The sequence below is a fragment of the Diachasma alloeum genome, unplaced genomic scaffold (genome assembly GCF_001412515.2).
Source record: "Diachasma alloeum isolate Michigan unplaced genomic scaffold, Dall2.0 Dall_scaffold_00300, whole genome shotgun sequence".
Lineage (NCBI taxonomy): Eukaryota > Metazoa > Arthropoda > Insecta > Hymenoptera > Braconidae > Diachasma > Diachasma alloeum.
In genome coordinates, this window is record NW_021680439.1 from 1,897,592 (window position 1) to 1,915,138 (window position 17,547).

General features: G+C 39.8%; 2 protein-coding genes across 2 annotated transcripts; both read left to right on the plus strand.

The window, feature by feature from the left end:
- The first annotated feature begins 6,150 nt into the window (after nucleotides 1-6,150).
- LOC107039474 lies at nucleotides 6,151-9,367 on the plus strand. The gene is made up of 4 exons (XM_015259091.1): nucleotides 6,151-6,266; nucleotides 8,033-8,155; nucleotides 8,238-8,399; nucleotides 8,717-9,367. Exons 1-4 carry the CDS (start codon nucleotides 6,210-6,212, stop codon nucleotides 8,870-8,872), a joined length of 498 nt encoding a protein of 165 aa, XP_015114577.1. The 5' UTR covers nucleotides 6,151-6,209; the 3' UTR covers nucleotides 8,873-9,367.
- Nucleotides 9,368-14,715: 5,348 nt separating this feature from the next.
- LOC107039436 lies at nucleotides 14,716-17,363 on the plus strand. Its single transcript, XM_015259038.1, has 2 exons — nucleotides 14,716-14,726; nucleotides 14,807-17,363. The coding sequence occupies exons 1-2, from the start codon at nucleotides 14,716-14,718 to the stop codon at nucleotides 17,361-17,363; spliced, it is 2,568 nt and encodes an 855-aa protein (XP_015114524.1).
- Nucleotides 17,364-17,547: the final 184 nt, after the last annotated feature.

The window sequence follows — 17,547 nt, forward strand, 5'->3', positions numbered from 1 at the left end:
CACTCTATCCGTCCCCAGAGTGATATCTATGACCTCCTGTCGTCTCCGATCTATGAAGGTAGGTTCTGACCCCCTATTAAGGATGTTTAGACCGGCCCCCATTATGAATTCCTGGAGGCTTTCCCCCCTGCCGTTAATGCCGGTGCTCCCCCATGCTACATGGTGCGAGTTGGCATCACAACCTAGCAGGAGTTCAAGTCCCCTTTCCTTCACATGGTTGCATAGGTCCTTTACTTTTTTCGAAGGAGGTGGTTCAGCCGAGTCATAGGGCATGTAAACTGACCCTACAACCAGGCTCATTTCCTCGCCTTGTCCCAGGCCCAGATCCACTTGTGCCACAGCCAGGTCTCCCTCACTAGCCTGTGAACAGAAGAAAGAGTCTAGTCCTTTAATAACAATGCAAGATCTAATTTTCTCCTGAGTGTTTGCGTGATAGATTCTGCCACAACCACTGAGGCCCTTAATAGCATTGTCCACTATCCATGGTTCCTGGATCATTGCTATGACAGTCTGCATCCCAGCTAACAGCCTGACTAGAGTAGCCGAGGCTGCTTTGCTGTGGTGCAAATTTATCTGTACAATGTGCACCCGGGTTGCAGCCATAATGATGACTACTTTCCTGGTACCTCTATGTACCCTTCTTCTGACTTTCACCACGGTCTTTCGCAAGCAGCTTGACAGTTGCTTTTTGAATCCCGCAGTGCAGTCTGAAGTTGCAGGCTTTCAGAACAGAGAGTGATCGGTCGTCTATCAGCGCAACGAAGTGGGCACTTTTCGCGTCCCTACTCTCACTGCCCCGAGCGACAACCCACTCTCTGGCCTGCAGTCCTGCATTTTGTTTCTCAAGGAAGCACAGTGCTTCTTGAGCGGTTAGATCTGGGTCTTCCACGTGTAGTACAACCCTGTGCTTCTTGGGAAGCTCCGAGGCTGCGACCACACGTACAGTAAGTCCAGCTATTTTGTTTTCGGGGAAAAGGCTTTTCAGCCAATTTCCCGTTTCCTCATCAGTGCAGCACACCATTGCCACACCTTCTCTTTCCCAGACACCGTTGAAGGTGGGTGCTTTCACCCCGTCAGGTAACGCCAGAATGGCCCTCTTCAGGAGTTTCTTCACCTCCGTTACCTCTTCAGTGCCCAGTTTCTGATCCGGATATGACTCCGGCATAACTGCAAACTTGAATGAGCTCGTAGTGTTCTGAGCATATGTGCCCTGATCCTGCGTTCTCATTCTCTTTTCTTTCGGTCTGACTGAGGGGCTTGGCGTAGTACGCTCTGATGGAAGGCGTTTTATTGCCTTCCTCGTAGCCCCCTCCCCCCTTCCCTCATCGACCTTCGCTGCTGCATCCGTCAAGGTTGCAATCGCCCCCGAGGTTTGATGCAGCTTCGCTCTCTTGCGACGTCTTCTCTCGGCTCCACTCAGTCTGACCCGATTCACATCGGTACCAGACTGGTCAGCCTTGTCAGACTTCGTGTGTTCGCCATCGCTGGCCCCACCCGAAGTTGCTTTTTCAATATTAAGATTTTTTAAATTGGTTTCCATTTTAGTCCCACGAGTACCGCGGTTAAGCGTTTTCACCTGGTGCATTGCCGCGATTGCCCAGGGCTTGGCTTGTCTCGGGTGGGTTACACCCAAGACTACTCTCAGAGGTCGCACAGGTTTCTGAGAGGCACCGTTAGCGACACAGCTCCCCCTGTGCCACGCATCCTTAGGCACGGTATGGCCGAGGCCATGGCTTACGCCGCTCACACATATGGATTGGGTGGACTCCTCTTAGCGACCGCGGGCAGCGGTAGTCCCTAAGACCTCCACCGCCCGCGACCGAGCCCCCTCACTACGACAAAGTGGGAACCCAGTAGAGGGGGTAAGCATCGTTAGTCATCGATATTTAAATTCAAGCAAGTCGATGGAAACTCCATTTCGATTCCATATTTCGGCACGGCTTGCTGAACGTCTAACTGTTTCAACGGAGCTTCATCGAGAAACTTCATATCATACCATAATGCATCGCGGGATCCTCATTGCGATCATTAATCTGATGTTCTTCGGAATAAGTTTGGTAAGAGAATAATTATTCTCTTTCTTTGTTTCATTTTTTTTGACTTTGTACAATTGATATCAATATTTTCCAATTAAAAAACTGACTTTTGTTTTTCAATTTGAATTACTTTCGGATTTCGAAAGGTTGAAAATCTGGTTGGAAATCAATTACATTTCTAAAAGTTCGACTAGGTTGTTGGTCGCTTGCTTCGCTCGCTCCCATTGCGGGTGGGTTAGAGTGGGTGTGACCCTTTACGGGTCGAACCAATGATTTCCCGACCAATTGCTTTTCCTTCGTTCGTTAGAGTTTGTTTTTTCTATACAACTTACTTTATTGAGATATTTTCCATTAAATTTTCTCGGCTCAAATTTTCTAAGTTTTTTTGTTTGATTTTCTTAATGGAAAAAAGGAAAAATAGAATGAAAAAACAATAATAATGAAAAAAATTGACTTATATTGAAAAATCTTTGAAAAGTTTCAAATTTCAAAAATTCATGTTCAGATTAATCCCAAACCGTAGAGATGATTTTGTTGGAATTTCACACATCTTAATCATACAAAGTTGCATCAATTATGATGAGAAGAAATCAATCTCATCGTTTCTGTGAGAGAAATCATCAAATTTGTAAAAAAATTTCGACGAAAGACGTCACTTTTCAACGTTTTTTCACAAATTTTATTGCAAAATCTAAAGGCGATCTTGTTCAGAATCTAATCAGTTATAAGTTACATAAAAACACATCGATTGCGTGAAAAAAAAATTGAATCATAAAATACAAACACGCATGAAAAAATTCAATAGAAAACCTAGCGAATTCGCTAGAAAATTCTATTGGAATTCTATAGGAATTTTATGGGGTTTCCATAGGATTTCTATTGGAATTCTATTGAAAAATCCATTTGTTTTTTGCGTTGATTCTATTGGATATTCAATTGGAAAAAGTCAATAGATTTCGAATTTCGTTTTTAATTTTTCTCTTAGATTCTTTCTATTAGAATTATTAGGCACAAATTTTCTAAGTTTTTTTCGCTGGATTTTTTTTGTTTTGCATTGCAGAATCCGAGTGGAAAAAACTGAGAAAATTGATGCCCAAGCATTCTTATTGAAAAAATCTCATGAGAATTTTTTTTTTTCAAGAGACAAATTCAAAATGAAATTCGAAATTTATTAACTTTTTCTTATCGAATATCCAATAGAATCAGCGCAAAAAACAAATAGAATTTTTCACTAGAATTCCAATAGAAACCCCATAGAAAGCGTACAGAATTCCAATAGAATTTTCTAGCGAATTTGTTACGTTTTCTATTCCGGTCCCTAAGAAGTGTCAGGAGAGTTTTTCGGGGTCATAAAACGTAGAAAAATCATGAAATTTCCACAATCGATTTTCGGGTCATTGCAGTAACTTCCTCCCTTCGGGTCGGGAAGTTAATAAAAAGGATTTTTTCTGAAGTGAGAAAGAAAAGCCTTGCCCCAAGTATAAAATTTTTATTTCCATACTTCAGGCTGCAATATGCACCTTACGCGTCTATGAAGCAGCATCATTACACGACAAAATACAGGGTGGCAAAACCGATAGCAACACATTCATGACATCTAAATGGGGCTCTGATATGCCCATGTTACGGGTTCGTATACCTTATTTCTGATTGAATTTCCTTTTTCCGTCTCTATCGTTGAATATATTAACAATTCAATTACATATATGTGTAGTATCAAATGCGTTTTGAACATAAAGATAAATCCATTTATCGATTCAACGGCACATCATGTGACACTGATAGGACTGACGTGGATGATGGCTACAAGGATTTCATGTCTGAAGCGATTGAAGAAATAGTCGGTCTCAAAACTTGTCAGCCATATCAAAATGGAGTAAAGTATTGTTTCCATGTTACAATTCCTATCATTTTTCAATGGGGCTCATCAATGATCTCATATATAATATTCTTCAATTCAATTCTAGCGTCATTTACAAGGTCGTCTGCAGACCGATGTTCCTTGTGGTAATTTTCCAGAGATAGTGGAAATAGCGCGCCAGGACAATAAAATGGGAATCACTATCATGAGTGGATATTCAGTGCGGCTAATGCAGTTAACCGGGAACATCGTAGTGTTGGCATAGTAAAAATCTACATTCCCCTATTTTTTTATTTTATTTTGTTTCAAACGTGATCCGTTCCAATCACAGAAAACGGATTTTTATCATCTTAAAAAAAATCAATTTGCGGGCTTTGGATTTTTATCTGAAATTTTTCCTGAAAACCAGAAATCGTTTACGTTTGTAAAGAATTTTGGTGAATAAATCAACATTCTTTAACGGTCCTCAGTCAGGAATTCACATATTTTGTTGTATACATACAGTAGTGTGAATGATTTCAATTGATCTGTTAATCATGTCTGAAATAATAATATTATAGAGGTAAAAATGGAAGACTGAAGTGTGCGTTGTTTTCTTGCTCCCCCTCCGCCAATCACTCCAAATAACATCTAGTTAATCAACAATATAGCAATTGAACCACTTGGTGATCATGGATACCTGACGAGATACCGTAGATGGGCAACAATATATTATAAAACAAGCAGTACGTCGGAAGCTATTTGACAGATCACTCATGACTGTTACTTTTTGTGTAAATTTTTTTTCTTCAATTTTAGTTTCTACCACTTCCATTGGTAATATGCTTCCGAATGGAACTCGATCTGTTTCTTAGAAATGAAAACTTATTGGTTGGTATTTTTGAAAATTTTATGGCCAATAATACTCAAATTTCATTACCTTTTGATGTACCATAGACTCTGCCCCTTTTACGTATGTACATTTTTTCTTCCACCCATTAAAATAGAGAAGCAGCAACATTTTGAAATTTAGCTGAATAATATTTTCTCTATTTCTTTAAAATGAAAAAAAAAAATTTTTTTTTGTGTGATATGATCTTTCTAAGTCAGCCTAGAGTGAAAATGAACAGTTAAATATAGATGCGTTGATCCTTTTCTTCTTAAGAATCTTTGATAAATTGTTCTATCTCAGTAACTATTGAATATATTGACGTAAAATTGGATATAGGAATGTTATTTGACAATCCTAACTAATAGTCAATGTTTCAAAAGATTTCCTTGATTTTAATCCATGTTATAGTGTTCAAGAGTGAATTCTGACCAAAAAAATACAAAAACGGCAATATCTTGAAAAGTTTCTATAGAGGGGTATACATATTTTGATTGATGCAGATAGATGACATCAAGACGAACATTTTGAAAAAAAAAATTGAAATCGGTTGTATAGTTTTTGAGATATTAAGCAAAACAGTTTCACATAAAAAGTTGAATATCTCCGAAACTACTGGTCCGATTTTGCTCATCCAAAATACCAAACTTTGTTATCACAAGACCTGAAATCCTACCAAGTTTGAAGTTTCTATCTCGATTATTTTTTAAGTTATCATGTTTACAAGCAATTTCAGCGAAAAAATGAAAAAACAAGAATAAAACCACATTGCTTGGGGTGTAATGGTCTTTTTTCGATCCATTTAGATAGGTATCATAGCGACGAGTATTTTGAAAAAAAAATCGAATCGGTCGAATGGTTCAGGAGTATAATATATTCATTTTAGGATAATATATTCATTTTCTATCATTGTTTGTGAGTACTAGTCCTACAGTACATTCTCTCGTTGTATAAAAGCGCTGCCTTACGGCCGGAATGACGAAAAAAATATTTTAATAGAATAAGTTGTACAGAAAACTTTCAATAGAATGGGTCAAAAACTACTAGAAAGTTCAATAGAAATCCAATAAAATTGTCTGGCTAATTCACTCAGTTTGTATATTCAATTTTTTCGTGTGTGTGTGTGTGTGTGTGTGTGTGTGTGTGTGTGTGTGTGTGTGTGTGTGTGTGTGTGTGTGTGTGTGTGTGTGTGTGTGTGTAACTTTGACGATTTTACGAAACTGTTTTATTTGCTAATTTGTTCAAAAGTAGAAGTGACAACTGATATCGCTGCACCTTGCACTTATAATTGCACCTAAAATTGATAAACATTCTGCTTATGTAACGCCTGGACACCCAAGTAAAGCGATTCGTTGTAAACCACATTTCACTATCCTTTAAAACTTCTGCGGGTTCATACAGATCCAATCCAGCGTTCTAGTATAAGAACATTTTCTTCGTCACCATGCGTCGAGAATTTTACATGGCAATTGCCAATCTGATGTTCCTTGGAACGGTATCGGTAAGATATTAGTTTCTAAAATTGTAATGAATACAATACAGACAAATAGGAGAATTTGCAATAATAGGAGAATTAGTAGAATAACACGAGCTTGAAATGAGAATTTTCTAATAACATTCTCATTTCAAGCTGATATTATTCTACAATTGAATCTGAATTATACTCCGTTACGGGATATTCATTCTATGCTACAGACTAGATCTTTTTATTTTCTATAATTGAGAATACTTGACTTAAATTCAAATATAGAATATTAGCTGAAATTGTTAATATTCATACGGCGTTGCGTGTTGAAGCAAATCTCACTATAAACTAACAGAAAGAGAATTGTGGCGTATTGAAATCTAACGAGCAAACAACGGTGGAAATAAGTACAATTCTCTGTTGTTTTAAAAGGAGTTTTCTTAAAAATCAAAGAAAAAAGTTCTAATTCTCAGTACTTTCCACGTAAATCTACACTGTTCTAAAAATTTCCACTGAAATTTCCGGTAAGGTCCTGGAAATTTCTAACAAATGAAATGTCTGCTAAAATTTGCAGGAATTTTGTCATTGAAAATTCAGAATTGCATGGAAATGTACGTGGGAACTATGAATTTCAGTTTAATTATTCCAGAAAAATGAATGTTCAGAGAATATCTTAAAAAATTCTTGGAATTCCAGGAATTTTCAAGGAATTCCCTGAAAATTGTAGGGAATTTGGCAGTGAATATTCATTTTCCCCTGAAAATTCATGTGAATTGTAGAATTGCCATCTTTCTACCACTAAAAAATTAAGACTTTGGGGATAAAGCCATTTGAAATAGAAGAAGAAGGAAATTGACTACTTGAATTTTTAGAGAAACGTGAAATTCCATTGCGTAGCGTAATTTTAGTTTTTTTCATGATATATTTTCTTTTATTATAAGGGAATCTTGGTTCTCGGATTTAGACCTTTTGGGGTTTTTGAATCAGAACCTTGCAGTTCGTCCATGAAGAACATCCGGGTTCTCAAATTAGGAATATTCTCCTTCATGGAGTAACAATTTTTCCTGTTTATAAATCCTCTGTTGTTCACTTGATATTTTGACTCAATTAGTATTGAATTGATGTTCGATTACTCCAGAATTTTACCCCTTTCGGAGCTTCTTAATTCAGAAACGCAAAGGCCCAATGGTTTTTGATTTAAGAACTTTTATCACCACAAATATGTCGTTTTTGGGTACTGAATTGTAGGAGTTTTAAAAAATTGAGTGATCAATTTCTCATTATCAGTACAATGCCTTCTATTAGAACCATGAGTTTCTGACAATTAGGAACTTCACGTAGGAAAAAATCATATAGAAATTTTCTGTACGGATTGCGTATTGAAATTGTATGGAATTTCCCTATATGATATTTGGATATTTCTATACGAATATTTTCTATACAAATTATTTCTATACGTAAATTTTTGTTTTCATACGAAAGATGTCTAAACGCTCCAGAGAAAAACGTAGAAAAATGTCGCAACTCTATACGAAATGTTTCTATACATGTGGCAGTAGGTCGTATAGGATCCAACCTATAGAAATTGTATAGAAATAATTTGTCTAAAAAATATCCATATAGAAATATATGAATATCATATACAAAAATCCTATAGAAATTCAATACGCAATCCATGTAGAAAATTTCTATGCGATTTTTTCATTCGCTTTTCATTCAGCTCTGGAAACTCGAAACTGTTTTTTCTGCATGTCAAAAAATGCATATTTTTGGGCAACCTAATAGGCCTTTCGATCTATCAGGCAGGTGATTGCCAGATCTCTATCTACGATGCAGTCAGTCTGGGTAATAGAGCAATAGTCGATGATAGTGATTCTGGGTCTACATCCATTACGAATCGTTGGGAGGAAACGTATGATTTGAAAGTTTGTGCATTGCTGTTATTGATTTAATTCATTTACTTTATAAATTTTTAATTGTTCTCTGATTTGAACAATAACTTATCAGTTTCAAGTTCGTTACGATTTCGGTTGGGGCACAGCAGTTAAGCGTGTCAAAGGAGCATTATGCGATAAGAAGAAGAGTGACGTTCCGCCCTTGCGGACATTCATAGGCAAGCTACTTACTGAAGTCACCGGATTATCCAACTGCTGGGAGTGGCAATATGATGTAAAAATTCGTTTCCGTGTCGTACTAATTATGACTAATCAATTCAGTAGCGAAACGATAAAACGGTTCAAGCCGACTTAGCCCTTAGCAGAGTTTTCGATGAATATCTCCGAATTTATGGGAGATAATGAAATTTTCGTTAAGACCTTTTTTGGCGAGCAAATTAAGGGCTATAAGAAAGATAATGACAAAAATTTTGCTATCTCCCCTACATTGCGACATATTTGTTGAAAACTGGCCAATAGTCAAAATCAACTTGAACTGGTTTACCGCTTCGCTATTGAATTCTACTCATTAATTTCTCAATTTGATTGTAGCGAACAGGGAAGGGTTCTCGGCAGGTCACTCTCCCTTGTGACAATGTTGAAAACCAGCTGATACAATCGGGTGGTGAGACTAATATGGTCATTGCACTCGTTGATCGCGATGGAGTTGGATTCGGGGAATACACTGGAACACTGGTGAAGAAGTAGTTGAGATGGAGGCTTTCAAATGACGCTTTTAAAAAAGGGTTGAAATTTAATCACACTTTATATGAGAGTGAAATTGGACTCGATTTAAGGGAAAAATTATTATAAAATTTAAGTTTTATGTTGAATTCAAGGTAATCTATGAAGTTTCAGTGGAAGCGCATGGAAAAAATGAAATGGAGAAAGACTTAAGATCTTAGGACTTTGCCCAAAACCCACCCGTGGGCGCTCGTCAAGTGGCAAAATCCGACGTTTTTACTGGTTCTCTCAAAGAAAACGCTAGTTTTTGCCAGCCGAGGTGCACCCACCGGTGGATATTAGGGAAAACATCTTTTATTTTTTTTGTGTGAGACAGAAATTTCACAACTTACTTGAATTTTCCATTGACCATAAATATTCACTATCAAAATATCCGGAATTTCCAATGTTCACTTGAGTATCCATAATCTTTTTGAATATTTACGGAACAATGGAATAAAAATTTACAGTTCAATGGAATGCTTGATTTTTCTATAAGAATATTTCGGATACTATTTCAATGGATATTTGACATGATAAAAAATTCCTGGGTGTGACGCAAAAATTCAGATAGAAATTTTCAACAGTACATATTGAGAAAACTGTACGATTAAAAAAATTGATCATTATTGAAGAAATAAAATTATGAAATTCGGCTTGAATGTGTCTACAATTATTAATCTCTCGATAAGAGAAGTTATTGTAATCCCTCCAAAAATCAATTTTCGATTTTTCATCAAATGTTGTATGTGTGTGTGTGGACCTTTGATGAGTCTTCACGGTCTTTAGTGCTGATAAGATTTTGGTCCATGTCGATCGAGCGATTCTTCAGTTTTTTACGATGAAAGAGTAAAAAACAGTAATTCCATATGGTGAATAGATGAATGGGTAAGCTCTTGGTGCGGCCCCAATGGGTCACATTCATTTCAACCCACTATCTTTAGCGTATCCATTTTGGGAGCGAGTGTAGCGAGCGACCAGCAATATGTGTACATATATCAACGCACCCCAGATGGAGGCAAGCACAGCTACGTGACGAAGAACCCACCCCACTAGTTTCTATCCTTTATCTCCCCTGTCCAAAAATCAATCAAAATGCAGATAATAATAATATATTGATCCTCGCAAGACGGGATCTTCTAACCGATGATCCTTGCGACGTTGGACACTCGCACTTCAATCCTTGCTCTTCTCTGAACCTCATAGATGCTTCTGCCGTTAAGAACATTTGATCCTTCTGATTACTTAACCCGTCCCTGTTGTGTGACCCTGTACCTTTCGTAACTCTACACATTACTACATCTGTCTCTTCCGTTGGATCCTGAAGATTGCTCGCTTCTTGAGATCCACAATAACCAATTCCCCTCCCGCCTTCTCTCCCGCTACTTCCCTACTAGAAATTTGACTCGGCAAACCCTTCGGCCCTGATTTGGCATGCCGAGCCTAACGTTCGGTGCTGGTGTGGTCAATCGAGTCCGGCCCGGACGAAAAACGTTACGCACTTTAAACGTCCGGGCCGGATCGTGGTTGTCGTATCCAGGCCGAAACATAGAAGCCAATTAAAATTATTATCAATTTTATTGGTAATTTATCATCAATTATTTCTAATTCAATGCTCACTCTCAAAATTGTTCCGAAAATTTTTGAATGACACCGGTTCAAGAATTGCAAATATATGTATGCATGGATGGTTCGGCCATCCGTGATAATCCCCAATAATGTAAAAAAAATAAAATAATTATTTGCAATCAAATTTGGTCATCTATTATTCATCACTATTGACCGCCCAACGTTTTCATCGCGGAAGAACCGATTTTTTTTAACCTAAAATATTCCGCCTATGACTGATTTCGAACCCGAGACCTACCGATTACTAATCCTACGCCTTAGCCGACTAGACTACCGCGCTATTCGTGTTTTATGAAATTCGTACTGTCTATATGAACCACGGGCGCCTGCATATACATACTTTCATTATGTTTTTTGACGTTTTAATAGTTTGATATCATTATAACAATTATAAATTCATCCTCTCCCCTTCCACTCCCCCCTCGCACCCTCGGCAGAGATTCGGTAGACATTCGGCAATCGGCTAGGATTTTATCAGTGACCACTAGTTCTAGGGTCAAATAGAAGGGCCGGGAACACCTTATTCGAGAGCCAAATGATTATAAGGGTCAACCAAAAGGGTTGAAAGAAATAATCTCGAGGATCAAAAGAGATCTATAAAGAAAATAACTATGAATATCAAATGATAATGGGGGTTGATCTGGAGAAAAAAGCAATAAGGCAATTATCATAGGCAAATGAAAGGGATGTCCAACCCTAAGGGCCGATTGACCCTGTGACCGCTTTCTCGATACTATGAAACTAATTCCTGAAAAGAGGATTAGGGCGAGTCAAGAAAAGGGACAAATAAGGGATAATTTGAGAATAATTACCTATATTTTCTCTTTATACAATTCTGATCGTCAAAAGACGTAAATAAAGCCTTTACTGAGATCTAGGGAGTGGGGGAGGCCAGGCGACTTTTGTACACGTGCAAAGGGAGTGACTCTAATGCAGAAAAAAGGGGAGAAGCTAGTCGTGTTGGTGCTTGCCTCTACTGCTATTAGAGGATATAACCAATTACGAATAGAAGATAGAGAAGCTAGTCGTGTCGAGGGAATGCAACTAAATATAAAAATAATGACCGAATGGGGAAAAAACAAAAGAGTGTAGGCTCACCGTTGGGGGGTATGAAAAGGAATACTTCTTGAGGCGAGGGGGAAATGAGGGGGACAACTCGTACTCACGACTTCCAGTTAAGGTCTAATCCGGGTCCTTCAGCGACTCCAGCGATTGAGCCTTCGTTCCTCCTTCCAGACTCCAGGGGCACAGTACTTAGAGCCGGGATAAGCTCGGGCACCAAAAATCCTCTTTACTCGAACAAAATCCAATGTACCGACTTCGGGGTATGTTCACTTTCTATTCACTTGACTTGGGGCGCACGTGGCAGTGCCCAGAACAGCGATTACATGAGTGACGGTCTTTCTTTTTCCTCCGCGATTCGTGGGGGTTCGTCAGGTGTCGAAGTCCTTCGGGTTTTAATTCGGGAGCAATCGGGGCCAATCAGCACGGGTGAGTGGTGACGATGACCACAATCCACGGATGTTTCGCAAGGGATTATTGCAGATGTTGAATATTCGGGGGTCCAGTATGGGGAATTTCCAGGAGGCGATGGCTTCTCCAATTAATCGGGTGGGGCCGGAACTGATGTCTCCCTTCGGCTGATGTCTTCGTGATGTCCAGGTGCGGGGGTAGAGGGGCGATGAGGGGAAAAGTCTGGGGAAGGAGTATACAACGGTGGCGGGATTTACCTTTTAGGGGGCAGGGTGTAGTGGGAAAAAATATGTAGAAAAGTAATAAAAAAATTAATGAATATGCCTCGTCACAACCCTTAAACAAATTGAAGGGTGGGTCTATGATGAGAAAAATATTCTCCCAGTTCGTCTAAGTTGGGTTCGGTTGGCCTTATCTGGGCCTTATGAGAGCCAGATGAGGTATACCCTATTCGGCATGCCTAACAATACACGAGGCTCGCGCCGAATTCGGTGAAGCCGGATGAGGTATGCCTTATCTGGGCCTTATGAGGGCCGAATTCGGCGGAGGTTAGATCCGGCATGCCGTACATAAATTCTAGTAGGGGCGATATCAAATCTGCTGAGCTTCAGAGATTTCATGCAACTTGTTGTTATACATTACACGATATATTAAAGCAGTATATAAAAATTCCACGTGAGTCGTTGGGTGTAACGCGAAAAAAATAAATTTGAAATGCCGGGAAAAAAATTATTCATCATTGACAATTTCTTACATGAATTCTAACATTGACGAATATGAGAAATTAATCCATCAAATTCTTTACACAATTATTTTCTTAAACAATAGTTTCTCATTTGATTAAGGCATTCTGTACATTCGGGGTATTCAGATGCTTATAGTATATTATGCAACAAGTGCGTAATGGGTTTTTTGGCTCGTGGGAAGATGTAAAACGAGCCGAAGGCGAGTTTTACAATCCCACGAGTCAAAAAACACCATTACGCACGAGTTTCGTATACTATTTTATGTCATAGGGCCCAGAATCCGCGATTCTACCGAGCGAAGCGAGGTTAGAATCGCGTGATTCTGGGCACCTATGGCATAAAATTATTTATCACAAAATTTTGACACTCACGCTAATTTTCGTATTAGGCATAGTATTTGTATTGCCGATTTTCTCATAAAACTCTGTGTTATTTTGACATTTATTAATTAATTGTTATGAATAATACTAGACTAATAATTGAACGCTTACTTAGCCAGAATGCTTCTATTCTTATGAACTTCCGTTTAGAATTTTTTCAGAATGTAATCTTTGAAATCTGAGTTATGTTTATACTAGGGGAGGGTGTGCCTGTACCGCCCACCTAAGGGGAAATGCCAGTTTTATATTTTATATTTGAACTTGAGTATAAAAAACGTATTTGTGAGACTTCTTTAACTATTGAACTCATTATTCTCAAAGTGTAGACGCCTAATTCTCCTTTGAATCCACAAAATTGATTGAAAATAAAAGAGAGAGCCTATTGAGCGGTACTAGCCGCCGTGGGGTAATACCGCTCGGCACGATTCCAATGCCGCTCATAGGGTTTTGCGTGTATCGCTCGCGCCGCAACCTAACCTGTACTCGAGTGCTGTCGAGCAACTACGTGGCCGATCCTATGAGCGGTATTACCGGCTCCGCTCGGCGTCAACAAAATTGTTGATAATTATTGACATGAGTGGAGTTTTGAGTTCGAAATGATCTCAAATTACGTGTGAAAGTACCACGAATCGAATAACCACAGTTTAATATGAGAATTCAGCGTTTGAAACTACCAAAAATCTTGATTAAAAGTCCACATTTTGCACTGTAAAGACCTCAAAACTTCGTTACGTGTTTTTTCATATTTAAAGTGGTAAATAAAGTGAAAATTTTCCGACAATCACATCCTATCATCAAATTCTTCATGATCAGGAAAAGAAAGAAATTTTTAAGTTGATGGTTGCGGAGAAAATCGGGTGAGCGGTATTAACCGCTGAGCGGTACAGGCACACCCTCCCCTACTGTAAATCTCCTAACAATGGGGTATTTCATTAGTAACTGTAGATAAATCAATCATTTGTGTAAAATTTCAAATTTTATAGGGGTCTCATTTTGCTCCTATATTTCTAATATAGGGAGGTAAAATAAAGGAGTCGTGCCCACGTGCAGAATTATCACCCGAGCCGCAGGCGAGGGTCCTTTATTTTACCTCCCGTATACTATTGGTTTTTTTTCCACTCAGCCTTTGGAGCACGTTCTTCGATACTTTCGTTCAGCAACTCCGAGAAAACTACTCCACATTATAGAAAAGAACGCAAACAATTCAGAAATCATAAGAGGAAGTGAGGCATCAGATCGATAATGTTATTTCTTTCATCATTCAATCACCAAAATATTAATATGACTATATGGTTCTCGGTGCACATATTCCTGCAATAAAACTATCCAGATGAAAAAATTCGTATTTGCATTGAAAATAAACCAAATCATATGTCGATTCACTCAAATCTCTCCTGGACATCAAATTCGATCGAATTTAAACTTTCCACACCCCGTTGTCATAGAAACAGAAATTCTCCATCTGATAATTACTTCACTCTTCCGCAGCTCATTCAACGCTTCTCCCGTAAATTCTACAAAATTCGTATAAACGTACTTTAGGTCGTTACCACATCCATATTCCTCCGTTAAATTACTCACTATTTCTAATTCTCCAAGAATGAATCGAAGGTGAGTCCCAATCAAAACCCAACAAATTCCCGTTTCGTAATTCTGTCATTAACCAAAAAAAATGTGAAAAAAAATTACAGAAAAGTATTGGAAGGCAGTCGTAGGCAAAAAGCCTTGGGGAAACGGTCGAGTGTAGCTGCACTCCATCCAAACACGAACGGAATTGCTCACCCAAAGAGTTCGGAGCCTCCACCCCTTGAGAAAGGCATTCAACACGGCAACGCCGAGTCCTGCAAAATAAACCCGGAAGCTCCAGAGATACACCCGAAACCCTTAGCCCCAAAAACAAAATTCACATCGAACGATAGATCTTCAGAATTCTCTCCCCGATTGAAGAGTTTCCCAGCAGAAGAACTCAGGAGGTTTGATGCTTCCCCCCGAGTCGAGACAACACTTGCGCCTTTCCAAATGATCGGAGACGGCGACATTGCGCCTCAGCCGAATAAACTAGTTCCTCAATCTCGATCGATGCAAAATCACTCCAGTCATCCGGAAGTCTTCAACGTCGTCCCTCTCAAAAGATCACCCGAGAGACAGCCCCATCGTCCTTGTGTACCAAGGCCTGTGACCCATGACGAACGACTGATCACGGAACACCAGTCAGAAGGAAACTTCCTGAAGACGAAGGAGCCTGATGAGATGGAGAGCCAGCCGGTGGGCGGTAGAACCGCTGCCGTCTTCAGACAGCAAATCTCTGGACCTCATCAGAATCTCCAAGCTGCAGCGATCTCTGAAGATCGACTCAATCATAAACAACATCAACAACACCGCAATCACGTGCAATTCGCTGACGATTCTCAAGAAATTTCCCATGAAATGTATCTGCACAATTACCCACAGCAATTCTTCCAGTACCCCCAACAGTTTCCCGGACTGGGGATGACGTCTCCCCAGGATGTGTCAATGAATCAGAGCAGAATGTACCAGCAACACGTTTACCCCCAGCAGGGGGGAGGTCCCTGGTTGCAATATCCAGGATATCAGTTCTCCAATCCATCTCCTGCCCATCATCAACAACAAGTTCCACAACAGCCAGACCAAGGGGAAGCTCCTTCCTTACAGCAATATCCAAATAATATTAATTATCCTCTAGCCCCCCAGCATCATCATCAACGTCATCAACAAACCGTACAGCCACCACAGCAACGCGAATACCCTCGTCAACGAGACCCGGAGGATAAAAACCCTCGTAAAGTCCTTGAATTCACCCCAGAGATGATTCGAGACCAGGAAAAACTGGTGCAGATACTGAGGCAACAGGGGTTTCCTGATGAAATTATGAAACGTCAGTTCGATGGGCTTTTGGCTGAGCAACAGAGGCAACTGATGTTCCTTCATCAGCTGGAGAACCCGGATGACAATCCAAGGGCCTCTAAGAATACAGAGCAGCCCAGAAGGAGAAGGATCACTAGAGTGGACGAGGATGAGAAACCAGAGTGGATGATGCATATCACCCCTCCCTGGGTGTCTTACGCAAGTCTCGAGCAGAGGGAGACGAACGAACAGAAGAGAGAACAGGACCAGCAGAATCCTCAAGAGCAGGAACAAAACATGCAGCAACAGATGCAGCAGCAGGATCTTCAACAACAAAATCTGCAGCAATTGATACAACAATCAGTCAATCCAGGTGTCTATCAACAATTGCAAGAACAGCGGATGATGATTCCAAATGCGCATCTTCCTGCACAGTATCATCATCATCATACGCAGCAAGTCCCAAATCACCCTTCGTATCAATACTATCAGAATAGTCCAAAGCTCAGTCTCCAACAACAACAGACTTTTCAACCCCAAAACAATCAAGAGCTCATCTCTCAAGACCGAAAAGCGAGAGTGGAGCCTTCAAGCTTACTGAAACTGAAAATATACAAAGACGTTGTCAAGAGACAGAGACAGAATAATGGACTCCAGGACGCTGCAACTGTGAAAGAAGCTATGGAGGCCTTGAGGAACCCAGTGACCAGGAAAAGGTTGGAGTATCTAGCCAATTTGGAGAAGAAGGAGAAGCAGATAAAGCTGAATGGAATTCAGGATCCCGAAGAGAGTCTTCTTCAAAATTGGCCACATCGACCTCCAGATTACGTTCTTCAGCAGTTGAAGAGAGAAGCTAGGGCTAATGGACTTGAGAACAAGAGGAATCCTGATAATCCTCGTCCACCAGTTCCGATTTTCGAGAGGAACGGGAGTGAATCAATGCCGGTGTATCCGGGAAGAGTAGAGGGAGATCAGCAGTTTTACTCGATGCATCCATCTCTCGGAAACGATGGGATTCACCAGAATTGTGCCTCCGCCCTTAGAAATGTAGGAGACCCCTCGCAAGGATACAAAAATAATTTCCAGGCTCATGTTAATAATCAAGTTCAAGGGGGCACTTCTGGGAGTCAACAGTGCTTGAATGTTGGGAGGTCGAGCTCGGTGCCGTTTGATATGTACTCGCAGCAGAGGCAGGAGTATTTCCAGGAAACCCCGAAAAGTTGTTTGAGGGGGGGCCAAGGGGATGGGAATGGACACGGGCAGATTCAGGGACAGTGTTATGTCAGGAGGTTTTTTGAGGAGCCCAGGGTCATTGGAGGAGTGAAGTACATCGGGAGAAAACCAGAATTCATTCCAAATTCATGTTCTCCAGGACAATATTGAGGAATAGCTGGGGAGAAGCATTTTAACTCGTCATTTTGAATCTCTTAAAATGTTTTCGTTAGTATTTTTACATTGTATGTATTTTTGCAGAAAATTTTGAAAATATACATCATGGAATTCAGTTCTTCGTGAATTTGGCTTCAGTTTTTCTTTACGGTCGATTTAAATAAGTGACTGGCGGAGC